General features: G+C 39.3%; 1 protein-coding gene across 2 annotated transcripts in view; it reads left to right on the plus strand.

The window, feature by feature from the left end:
- UQCC1 (ubiquinol-cytochrome c reductase complex assembly factor 1) overlaps nt 1-12,764 on the plus strand; it is a 52,559-nt gene continuing 39,795 nt past the window's right edge. For both annotated transcript variants that reach the window (XM_075058599.1, XM_075058591.1), the window contains exons 1-4: nt 1-77; nt 3,707-3,811; nt 5,432-5,536; nt 9,893-10,000. In XM_075058599.1, coding sequence (XP_074914700.1) covers nt 54-77; nt 3,707-3,811; nt 5,432-5,536; nt 9,893-10,000 — 342 coding nt within the window. In that variant the 5' untranslated portion in view covers nt 1-53. The remainder of the gene's footprint in view (nt 78-3,706; nt 3,812-5,431; nt 5,537-9,892; nt 10,001-12,764) is intronic.

The following is a 12,764-nucleotide window of genomic DNA, read 5'->3' on the forward strand; positions in this document are numbered from 1 at the left end:
CGGAAGGGGCCGCCCCGGCCTGGCCGCGCCGCCGGAAGCGGCGCCGAGGACCCATGGCGGCGCTGGTGCGAGCCGTGGTGAGTGGCGGCGGCGGCCGGGGTCGCCTCCTCCGCCCCGGGAACGAGCGGCGTGTGCGGCCGGGCGCGTCCCCGCGGGGTTGTCCCAGCGCCACTCCGGTGGTGCCTGGGTTGTCCCGCCAGTTCTCCGCGGGCCGCCCTGTGCGCGGCTTGTCTCTGGCGTGGCCGCTCCCCAGGCAACGTGCATAAGGAATAGGCTGTTCGGTGGCGTTTGTGAGGCCGTGGGGGTGTCTGCGGGGGGTTGCGGCACCCAACGGCTGTTCCCGCCTCCTCCCGTGGCCTCCTCTCCCGGCTGTGGTCTCTGGTGAAGGAGTGGGTCGAGCTTTTCCTTCGGAGTTTGTGTTTACATAAGAATTATGCAAGGCTTTGGTACTCCTGACTGGGGCTTGAGAAATTTTTTCTTTTCAGTCTGATGCTTGTCTTGTTGCTTTGGGCACAGTGTGTGTGCCCTGTGGGGTGGGGATTGCCATTCTTAGAGGTTCCCTTCTCACTTTAGAGGTGTTTCATAGCAAGGATAATATAAGATTCCAATTTCTGGGTTAAGTGGAAGAGATTGGGTTCCTATGAATGAGTGAGACTGGATTACTAATCACACAACTCCTTCTTCCTTATCCATGTGTGAACTTTTTTTCTCCTTTTAGCCTTTAAAGTCTTGGCGGCAAAGTGCCGCTTTTTAGCATGTAGTCTAGAAAAGGGAAGTTTGTGCCTGGGTCTGATATTCTGTCACACACAAATACAGGGGTGGGCAGAGCTGCTAAGTAGAGGCAGGTTTGTTAGGAAGGTGAAAGGCCTTTAGTCAGAGGGCAATACCCACTTATGAAATTAATCCATAGAGTTCTTGGAACTGATGTCTCAGGGTGTGGTTTTTACAAGCATGGTGAGCCCTGTCCTTTCAGGTCTCAAGCTGAAAGCAACTGAGAGCAAACCTGCTTGAGAGCAACTGAAATGCAGTGAGTTTGAGTTCCTGCTTCCTCCTCTCATTCCTATGCTTTCTCCTTGCTCATCATGTTGTTGCACTGTTGCCTGCCATTGCCTCCTCCAGCGTTTTTCTTGGCCCCTGTGCTCCAAATTCTGGAGCAGCAGAGCTGTGGCAAAATAAAAATAGTTTCCTGCAATTTTAATGTGTTAAAGAGGCAATCACTAGCAAAAAGGGAGGGGGAAGCCAGGCAGGAGGGGAGCAGGGAGTCACCACATGGGTTCAGCTGTCTTGAAGCAGTACCCCCAGGAAGTGGTTTGCAATTAAAACCTGCTTGCAGAGGGTGAAGGATGTGTCTCCTAGGCTTACCTGTCCCTGGGCAACTCCTCTCCTGGCTGCTGCTGGCATTCATACGGCAAAGTAAGCTGATTCAACTTTTCAGCCTGGCCAAAAAAATTTCTCTTTGGAGGGGAGGAGATGTAGTTGTTTGCCATTTTTATGATCTGAAGTGCCTTACTTTGTAATCAGAGAAGCAGCTGAGCTGTAGTAGGTGGTGGGAGTACACAGTTGGGAGGCAGGCGACTTCTGACAGCAGCAACATGCTTCAGTTCAAGCTTTGCTGATCCTTGGCATTTCCCAGCATCTGCTTTTGCATTAGAACTTAATAGTTGCTTAATCATATGCAAATAAGTCTTCAAACTTTCAGTGTCTCTTCTTTGTTCTGGAAATAGGAAAGGAAATTATTTTTTTTCTTCTGTCTTCAAGCCTTCTCAGGAGCTGACAGCATATGATACAGTCCTGATTATTGTCCAAACATTTCAGCTCTACTAGTTAATACTGCCATTATGATAAAGCTGTTCTTTACCTGAGAAGAGATCTCGATGAATAGTTTGTCTGCTACCTAAGGCTTTCCTAATGGTTGCCAGGAGGATCTAGACCATAGTGATATACTTCCATCTGTGTCTTGACAAGGCAGTTAGCCACAGGAGGTGCTTGCACTGTCTGCAGACTCTTCCTGAGTAATCCTGTTCAGTTTATGCTTGGTATGTTTTCTTTCAGTCAAATGGAGAAGTAAAAGTAGCACTTGTAATTTGAAAGGAAGGTTATGTTCTGCAAACAGTGGTGCTGGCTTAGGGAAGATTCCTTAGCTCATCATGTTCCCTTTCTGTTGCTCTGCTGCTTTCTGCTGTTGTCTTTTTTTTTTTTTTTAACTTGATTGTTTATCACATCTCACCTGTTACGTGTGCATATGCTTATTTTATGTTTTCATATGTCTCTGTCCAGTTTTCTTGCAGTAGTGCTTTTCAACAGCTATAAACCCCAGTATATTCAAGCTCTAAGACATATCGCAACCTAGGCATGTTTTCCTCCTTATTACGAAGAAAAAGCCTCAAAAAATTTCTATCAGATGCCTTGGAATCTTGTAGTAATTATTTATAAAAAAATGTGGAATTTTCTTTGTCACTTAAGTGTTTGTTAAACTGTTTATGTCAGAGCACTGGATTACCTCAAGAAGTACTTTGTGGTACTCAGCGGAAATGTGTTTTTGGATAGAAATGTATAATTTTCATAATTTTACTTGCTGGGTAGTGACGTTATGGAGAAAGAGCAGAAACTAAGTAGTCTTGCTACAGCAGAAATGGGAAGGTGTAGCAGTAGTGAACACTAATCACATTTGTTATGGTAGTGCATCTTTCCCCTTGCAGTTTTTAAAAACTCAGATCAATTCCTTCAATGGATTAAAAGTGCAGCTCTGTGAGGGGTTGATGAGGGACAGCCTGAGGAGGCAGTACACTGCACCTGAGGGACAGCAGTGACTGTGCAGGTACAGGGAATGAGCAGGAACTCAAGTTGGTTTTGTGTCTATTCCTCCTCATCTTTGGGCAGATCTGCTAGTCTCATAGTTGTCCTTTCACTGGGCACCACTAAGGAGAGTTTGACTGCCCACCCCATCGGGTATTTATACAAATTGATAAGATTTCCCTGGAGTCGTCTTTTATCAAAGCTAAACCTCTCCTCATATGTTGGATGCTTCAAGCTCTTAATCATCTTTGTGGCCAATTGAAAATGAAGCTATTTTTAGTAGAAAAAAGCATATCCTGTCTAATAATACATACATCATTTCTAGTATTAATGTAGAACATGCATGAAGGAGGCAAATATTGCACTAACTTGAATACTGCAGAAAATGAAAACTACAAAGAAAGTGCAGGCAAGGAAAACCCCTGCCTCTTTTCCATATTACCTGACATCTTCATTACAGAAAATAATTGTCTTCACTGAAATTTATTAGGATAATACATGCTTTTGAAATACTAAAATTCTTAGCTGTGCCTGAGTAAAGTAAGACAAAGATGCATAAAAGCTGAGAGTTGGATGAGGATTTTTTAGAGATCACTTGGTCAATTGAAGAATGCTTCTTAAGCATTTGAATTTATTGTGTAGATATAACAATTGTGGTGTAGTTTTATGATAGAGACAGCCCACCATTTCCTTTGACTGATCTGTTTCTGCCGTCAAATTTGTGTTGCATGCTTGTACTGGAAGGCAAGATATTTTTTAAAAACAAAATTTGTACTTCTGTCAAGTGCAAGGTGGAGGTTTAATCTGAGGATTGTTGTATAAATGAATAAAACTTTTGGAAGCAGGAGGGCAGTTAAACTGTTTCTGAGTATTAGGGTCTTTTTCTTCATTGCTAGTCTGTCTGTTCCAGAGCTGCCAGACTGGAGTAACTCAATGGATTGCAGCATGCAGTGGATTATTACAGACAAGTGCAGTCCAAGGCCAGTGTAGACGGATGCTCTATGGCATTTTCCAGGTAGGATATCGGACTATGTTAAAGTCTATAAAAAATGGGATAAGTTTAAATTAGTAAGAAAAAGTCATGATTTTTAAATAAAGAGGCTTCCGAAAGTGATGTCTTCATTGTCTGTGTATTGCTGAAATATCAAGGCAACTTAAAAGCTTTCTGCTACTAAGAGGGTGAGCTCCCACTCTTTATTACACAGTTGTCTTCATTTCAGCTGTGTAGTCTTTTAATGGATCCAAATGATTTGTCTTGAGCAGATTAAATGCAGAAGTCCAAATGCAGGTGTTATTATTCCAAAGCAGCTATTACAAGCTAGTCACGATTGCATGTAATTTCCAACACTTTATTTTGTAGAACATCTCCACTGTACAGTAGCCGTGGATTTTCTGGTACTGATGGTATGTTTACCTAGCATAGCACAACATTAAGTAGTGTTGTTTCAGGGGAAAGCACTGCTTTGCAGTTTTGCTTCTAATTCTGTAATAGCATGCATAGTGTCAGATTGTGTCTATCCATAGTAAATTAACTAGAACATCATGTAATAGCAGTTAATAATAAAGAGGTGAAAAATGTATAGAAAATGGGAATAGATGCACGATATCTGAACAGAATTAGAGTATATCTCTTGGTGTTTCCTTCTTGCATACAATGAAACAAGAGGAGATTAGGCCTCTTCTTTGTCCTCCTGTATAATACAACTTGTATCATAGAGCCATGACTTACAGAATTAGAAATTTACCTGTAAACTCTTTGGCTTGGATGTCTTTTTTCAGATAAGACCTTCCAGTCCTGGGAAAATTGCCTGTGATTTTGTGACACAACCATGCTATTAAAGCACCGGTCCATATCAAGTAGCATACAATGTTGGGAGTAGAGAGGGAAATGAGCAGTTATGAAGTTGATAAAGCTGGGCCTACTCTGAGCCACCAGTAGATTCAGCAGACTTCTGGGGATGACTACTCTGAACAAATCAGCATGTTTATTTTGAATTTATTCATAAACAAGTTACTGCTAATCTGGATGTTCTGGGAGGCTATGATAGGTGTTCTATTCAGTGTGCAGTGCAGCTTCTTACCTGGAGATACCACTCACTCCTACTTGATAGTCTTCTTTATTGTGCTGTAGCTCTATAATACAAATCATGTGCTGTGAAATTATAGTGGTTGCAGTGATAGCCTTTACCCTGTAATTTGTTTTTCTTCAGTCCTGGCCACAAAGACAGTTGAATGGACTGTAAAGTTGTAGATAAAAAGAGCATAAACTGTTTCTCTGCAAGGCCAGGAAAAAGAATTATTCTTTTAGAGACGAAATCCATAATTAGAAGTAGCATGTGAGAAAATCAAAGCAGATGTGGTTTTTGAGAGTGGAGTGTTCTGCCAGTCCATTCCATCAGTACATTTAAAGAACACTAGAAAATGTGTGGTGCAAAGCATTAAGTATGGACAGCCATTTTGTTTGTAACAGTTAAGATAATAAAATTGTGCTTTTTGTGATACAAAGTTTTTCAGGATTAGACTGAACTGTAATTGACGTGGAAGCAAATTAAGGGTAATTGTTGTAAAGTTAAGTGTTTACTAGTCAGTGGTCTCTGCATTTTTTTCTTCTTTTTTATTTTATCATTTTTACTAGAGACGCAAGGCTGGCCAGTTCCAACTGTCTAAATCCTGTGGTGGAGTGATTCAAGCCGATGGAGCCATTACACAACAAAACAGGTCATTTCACAATGCAAATAAGGTTAGAAAAGTTTGATGTTTTTATTGTCAGAGGGCATGTTGTGCTAGGGATTATACAGATACAGGTAGCAAAACACTTTTCAAAACATGTAGGGAGATGATTCAACTTTTATATAAATATTTTAGTGTAGCGTGAACAGTGGGTCCAATAATGTGAGACGTGCTCCCTGTTCCTTTCCAGAAAATAAGTGCTAGCTAGCATAGGAAGGTGTGGTTACAGTTGGATTATCTGGGGTGAATGTTCCAACGGTAAGCCTGAGGGCGTCTTTCCAATGAGGAAAGAAACTTAAGTTAAGGAGAGTAGTTATTTGGGTGGGGAGCAGATGTTCCTTTCTTACCTTTAAAAAGGGAAACTTAGAAGTTGTCAGGACATATTAGAAGTGACAAGATGTTTCCTGATTCTTTAGCTTGGGAATAATGTGTAATGACAGTTTTATTATCTGCTAAACACTGAAAACTGTCGTGCAGTCTACTAATAACAACTAAGTATTCTGTAATAATTTATTTACTGCTCATCTGTACTATTTTGTTAATTTGTGGTCTCTGCATCTCTTACATTGATTGTCTTTTGTCTTGGAATAGAAGTTTTCATGAATCATCTCCATAAGATTAGTTTAGCACTTAATCTAAGGGAGTCAGTGTCTCTCAACTAATAAATATCCTGATCCTGCTCTTACTAACGCAGTATGAAGAAAATGGCAAAATGGAGCATGTGCACGAGAAATGAGAGGACAGAAGGAAAGTTAGGGATTGATGGGTAAAACTTGCATAACAGCAACAATCCCAGTTTGCTATCTGCTATCTGTTGTGTATTTTGCTGGTGTAGAGTTACAGGTCAATACTAAGAAGTATTTTAAATTGGTTATTTTGACATGGATAGACAAAATGAAGGAAAACAAGGAGATGTGTGGAAAGAAAGAACCCCTGGCTGCTGTTTGCATCTAGTTCTTAAATAGACGTTGTCATTTTTTCAGTGTTATTCAGCTCATGAGGTAAACCAAACATTTTGCCAACAAAGAGATTGAAGCATACAAAATGGCTTGCACAATTTGCCATGTCCAGAGCTAAGAACAGAATCCAGGCTCTCAAACGTGGTGCATAATGCCTAGTCCCTATGCCTGCTTGCATCACCCCTCTCTTATACCTGCACAAGCATCATTTGCAGAGCAGATCTGGGTGACCAATGTATGACAAGATGGTAGATCTAACAAGCCAGGAATAGCATGAAGATCTTCAAGGCAGGGGTCAGAGACTTGCTTTTGATGTGTTGGAAAGGGCTAGGGGAGCGGTACAGAGGTTGAAAGATGAATTGGGAAACTTCCTGGTTAAAACAGCCTTGGTGTAGGAAGTCAGACAGGATTTATGACCAGAGGAAGCAGTTTACAAAAGTGTAGGTAAGGTTTGAGGTAGGTTTTTGGACTGCAACCTCATTATTTTGAAGAAAGAAGTACCTACTCATCTTTGAAAAGTGAACTTGACTATGCACTTTTGGTAGGAGTGTTTAGAATTAATGGTGAGCTCCAATTGTTTCAGTTTTATATTTGCTGTCAATATTAAGAGGATTGTTTGCTTTGAGCACTGAATTTCTGGTACTGAGCAGGAAAGTCAGCCTGAGGTGGGCTTAAGTATCTTTCAGTGTCTTGATGAGCTTCGTTTGAGTGAGTTATAAAACATATTTTTGAAGTTTCCTCTATATGTTTTCTAGATATGATTTTATATACGTTTTTAGGACTATTTAATTGCGTTTGGCTGCAGTCCTAGCATTGGCAGGATGAACTGCATACCTCTATCCATAGGTTGAACCAAACACTCACTGCTTAAATCCCCTCTCCATCTCCTGAGCTAGTCCAGGCAGACTTGCAGAAGAATGAAGCAAGAATCATGGCATTTCTTAGAAAAAAACTGTTTTCCAGTCAATCATTTTTTTGGTGATGAGCTAACAACAGTTGAATTGGGATATTTTGTTTTTTTAATTAACTTCCTCTGCATAATGAAAAAATCCATACTAAGGGAGACTTCATAATGCATTTGTAGATAAGAGGCATTTAGTAAAATTAATCTGCCTAGATTCACTAGGGGTTTAGAATGATTTTAATTCCTGTGGAGGAGATAAGTTGAATTAGTGAGTTTGGTATATCAGTGGTTATTGGGACACAAACTGTGCATTGAGTATGAGTATATCCTATCATTGCCTGGCTGGAGGGGCAGCTTATGGAGTTATCTTGTGATATAAGGTTAGGTATCATTTTTAGTGTAGAGGAGAAGAGTATTATATGGGATAATCTTGAAGAGAAAGTGCTGAAAATTGGTTTAAATATTCACCTACGTGTTGGTACACTCACTGGGTCCATCACATGTGGCAGAGAGTGGGTTAAGTGCCTTTGCAGATGCTTTCATTCTGGATGATAATGGGGACTTGGTGAACGTCAACATTCAAAACAAGGATCTGAGTATTAAAGCAGGGCTTACTGGGTCACTGATAGATACTAAAATGGCAGTGAGCATGTTTCTTCCTATTTACCTGAATACTAGGCATGATGAGGTTCAAGACATTAATAGCCATCTCTGGATAGTACACAAGTACAAAGCATTTTATCTCAAATGCTAAAGCTTGTGTGTGGATATACATAGGGATTGATAATGTCTCAAAGCTACAATTTTTGTCACCTTTACAGTTAGTTTTTATTCAAGTATAGCTACTTGTGCAGGATATGTGTCTGTATTTTAATATGTATTTATTTATCATTCATGACATTTCAAAAATTACTATACTAGTGCTAGGAAAACTATAAAGAATACAGCCAGAATGATCAGAAATATGAAAAGTGTTCAGTATGAGAAGAGGCTATTTTAGGACCCTTCTAAACGAAGGAGAGATACCTGATGGCAGATTTATGATACTGGCCTATAAAAGTCATAAAAGATACTGAAAAAGGGAATAGGAAATGGTTGTTTGCGGCTTCCTATGGGGAAATTGGGAACATCTAATGAAATGATAAGAGTGGGTTTAAAACAGGCACAAGGGAATTTTTTTTACGTAACTAAACTGTGAAACTCATGTACCACAACTCTGTGTTATGGAGGTTAAACACTGGGGTGCTGAAGGTGCATCCAATTGTAGCTGCCAAAAATGAATGTGTGGATACGTTTTCTCATGCGAGAATGACTGTCAAGCTGGGCAGGTACATCCCAGGAAGCTGTGGCGTGTGTGCCATATAGCTCTGCTTTCTGTCTTGTCCAAGTGTCTGCCACTGGTCCTTGTTGGACATGGCAGCCTGGTCTAAGTGTTTGTTCTGGCCATATATGGCAGTCCTTATGTAGCTAAATTGCTTCCCTACTAAGAAAATTATTTTCTTAGCATGTTCGTGTCTTAGGAGGAAGTGTTTAGGGTAAAATTCCAGCTTCTTAAAACAATTTAACAATTCTTTAGTCAGGGAACTTTCTCAGATTATAATGGCTCTCAGCTGTATTCCTCAAGTATATGTAGGAGATTCATGTGCATTAGATTTTGGTTAGATGGCTTAAAAGTAGGGTAATTTGTTGATAACAAAATGTTTATACTGCATACTTAATTCATGAGAAATTATTTGCTGGAGTATGGATGGTAGTTACTGATGGCTGATTGCTACTGCCAGGGTGCTTAGAGGCAGAATGCCCTGAAGATTTCCTGTCAGTCCAATGGTGTTTAAGGTGTGTAGTTAATCTGGAAGAGAGAATATATATCTTCATGTTTACAGACACTGCAAATCATTGGGGACTAAATACTTTCCTGATCTAGATTTTCTGCAAGTACCATTTAGATTAACTGTAAGGGGAATGACAGTCTGGGGGAGCTTTTCAGTAGGAACAGTGGGTTCACGTAGCTTCATTAGTTTTAAGATGGAGCTGATTGGTTTATATAATATATAATTGCTCTAGAATATGATATGTCTGTCAGAGTAAGAGAGCGAATGTGAAAGGTTAGCTTTATTTACTCTGTTTCTGTGAATTTTTGCTCATTTTATCTGCAAAAGATTTAAGCCCAAGTAAAGACACACATCTAGAAAGAATATGGGAATCTAGAATGGGAGCCATATTTTGGAAAGCAGGTTTCTGTACAAACTATTTGAGTCTGAGCTTCCAATGGGATGCTTTTATCAAAATGGTTATGCAATGTTTGCATTCATAAGCAGAAGAATGTCACATAGGAAAAACAGTGTAGTATTTTGCGGAGGAAGCTTAAATATGTATTTGTTTTGTTGAACAAAAAGTAAACAAAAAATGTAAAATTCTCTATTAAATGTGTAGCTTTTCTAACTAAAATGATTTGTCAGATTTAATTGCTAAGACTGAAATATGTGATATTTCAATTTTACAGCATCTTTCTGCAAAAGATTCCGTGCAGCCTTCTGAAGAGAAAGTGGGTGCTTTCACAAGGATAATCGAAGCAATGGGTTTCACAGGACCACTGAAGTACAGCAGATGGGTAAAGCATTCATTTAATAATTCTTTTGGTTGTTTGATACTTCCAGGTTTCTGAAAAGCAAACCAAAAAAACCCCACCTTTTTTCTTATGATAGGAGCACTTAATGGAAAAGTTCTAATTATTACCCATGTAAATTCCTGTTTTGTGATGGGAGGAATAATAATCCATAGCTTGAACCTCCCTTGATCTGTGCATTGCCATTATTGACATAAGTAGGAATATTTTATTTGGTTTGTAGAGTCTTAAGCCTTCTTGAATTTCTTCAGATATCTTATTTTTCACTTCATTTGTGCACCAAAGAACACAGTAACATCCTTATTAAGTCAAACACCTACATAGACCATCATCTTGTCTCTAATAATGACCAATTGCAGTTATCTAGAAAGAATTTAATTACAGGAAAAGCGTATTATGATACTTCTCTCGTGCTCCTCCAGCCCACAATAGTTGTCTGTTTCAGAACTTCCTGCATGAAACTAGACATTTTGCTGTAATATCTGTTGGATTTTTCATCTATAAATTTGTCCAGTTGCACTTTGAACTCTTGTAAGTTTATAGCATTCAATATCGGGGAGTTCCATAGCTTGAGTACCCACTGGGGGAAGACATACAGTTGTTTTCAGTTGGTACCTTTTAATTTTGTACTTAAAAAAATGGTGATTATTTTTTCCTTGGAGTGTATATTCACATTCTCCCTTCCACTGATGATTTTCTAGACTCATATATTCCATAATGTCTTAGTCTTTCTCTGGTCTGAGGAGACTTAGTCTAACTTGTTTCTGCTGTTGAGACTCTTTCATGTTTTGATTTGTGTTGCCCTTCTCTGAACCTCTTTCAGTGTTCTGTATTTCTGTGACAGCAGGGTCTCCCAAATGGGCAGTAGTGATATATGTTATGATTGCTGTTTGAGTCGCTGTTCAGTAGTAGCTGACTAGGGCAGAGTCAGAAATAGGTCCTCCTCTTTCACATTTTTTAAATAGTCTTTTTATTAAGCAGTTGTTAACATTGACTAAATGAGAGCAGTTCTGTACAAGACGCCTTCAGTTCCTTATGCAGAAGAAAAAAGGCAGAGATGAAATTCATAATTTCTTTGCTCTGAACTAGGACACAGTATAAAGGAGGGAGAGGAAAAGGCAGCTTGAAGGAAGGGCTGAGCCTAACAGTGCAGGAATTAAAACCTATAAAGTGCTTTGAATATCCGCAAGTGGAGCGGACCTCCTCCGAGACTGATCTGAAACTGTTGCTGATTGCATCTCACTCCTCAGAGAGAAAATATAAAGAAAAGATAACTGACACTTAAGGGGGTTAGGTATTTTGGTTAAAATCAGTTGCTTTTAATCAGGTGATGCTAAACCTCATGAGAGAGTAGTTTCTCTCCCATGTGCTTGTGTACATATTGTTGTAATAAAGATTCTTGTTAGCTCTAAGTGTTGATTCAGAGTTCTCCTTAATTGCTACTCTTTACTGCCTGCTTTTGGCTAGGGAACTTGGGTTTGGAGAGAGTTATTTTGTGGTTAGGGCCCAAGAGACCTGAGTTCATTTTTGGCCTTGCCAGTGCTCTCTCTGAGATCTTAGGGAAGTTTCTTAATATTTCTCTGCTTTTTTCCATTTTCTTCTCCCTTCCCCCACACCTCTTCTACACCCTAAAACTTCCATGATTAAATTTCACCAGTTTCTCCTGTGTTACCTGCCTTATTTAAGGGCTGGATTGCAGGGACTGTTCTTTACAATATGTTTTTAATGTCTAGTAATGCCTGGTCTGGGGCAATGGCTTTCACTGGGGAGATCTCTACTCCCAGGCCAGGCAGCATTACCTTTAAAAAGGAAACCGTCAGAACTCCAGTATAAATTATTTTAATGCAAGAAGTTTAAATGTACACTTGATTTTTGACAGAAGCCTGAGATTATTGAATAAGAAAAGTAATGTCTTCTGTGTTTCCACAGCAGGAGATCAGTTACAACTTCCTTATTTTTCTTTTGGTTGGAGAAGACACAAATAATTACTTTGGTAATTTGAAGTGCCATTTGACAGGCATGATGCTCATCTCCGTAGCATAGTGAGCATTGAGATGATCCTTAGTGTATGTCACTAAAAATAATTAAAAAAACAAAACAACAAAAAAAAAGAAAAAAAAAACCAAAACAACCCAAACCCAGTGTTGCTTCCTGGCTTAGGTAGGGGAGTGGGCTCTGGAGTTTTCAAATTATTTTTTTTTTCCCCTTGATGTTAGTAAATGGGAATGGCTGACAAATCTTCTCTTTACAGTCTTTGCTATCAATTATTGTGCTGTTTGAAGCTTCAGCAAGTGTCTGATATAGATGATGCACTGAAGATGTTTGTGGTGCAATGGCAGGCCAAGAACAAAATTAGAAGTACCAAAGCACCTGAGTATACCTCATGTCATTCATTATTTGGGATTCCTTTCTCTCTTGTGAAGCTTAGTTGGTCAATTTTCGTTTTCATAAGAAAAGAGATATTTTTAGAACATGTCTGATATGTCACTTCTTTAATATTTAAAACTTAAATTATACAAACCACTTTGAGTGGTATACATCAATTAAAGTTTTTGGAGGAAACCAGGAATCCTGAATTGGCATCTTTGGAGTTTCTGTAAGGAAAGCCATTTAATTTATTTTTCTGTAATGACAGTATTATATTAAACTAGATTTGGAAGTGTATTCAAGAAGCCATTTAATTATTTTTTTGCTTCAAGGCAAGATTGATTATACTTGTGTCATTCGTGGGAGATATAATAGTTTAATG

The sequence above is a fragment of the Buteo buteo genome, chromosome 2 (genome assembly GCF_964188355.1).
Source record: "Buteo buteo chromosome 2, bButBut1.hap1.1, whole genome shotgun sequence".
NCBI lineage: Eukaryota > Metazoa > Chordata > Aves > Accipitriformes > Accipitridae > Buteo > Buteo buteo.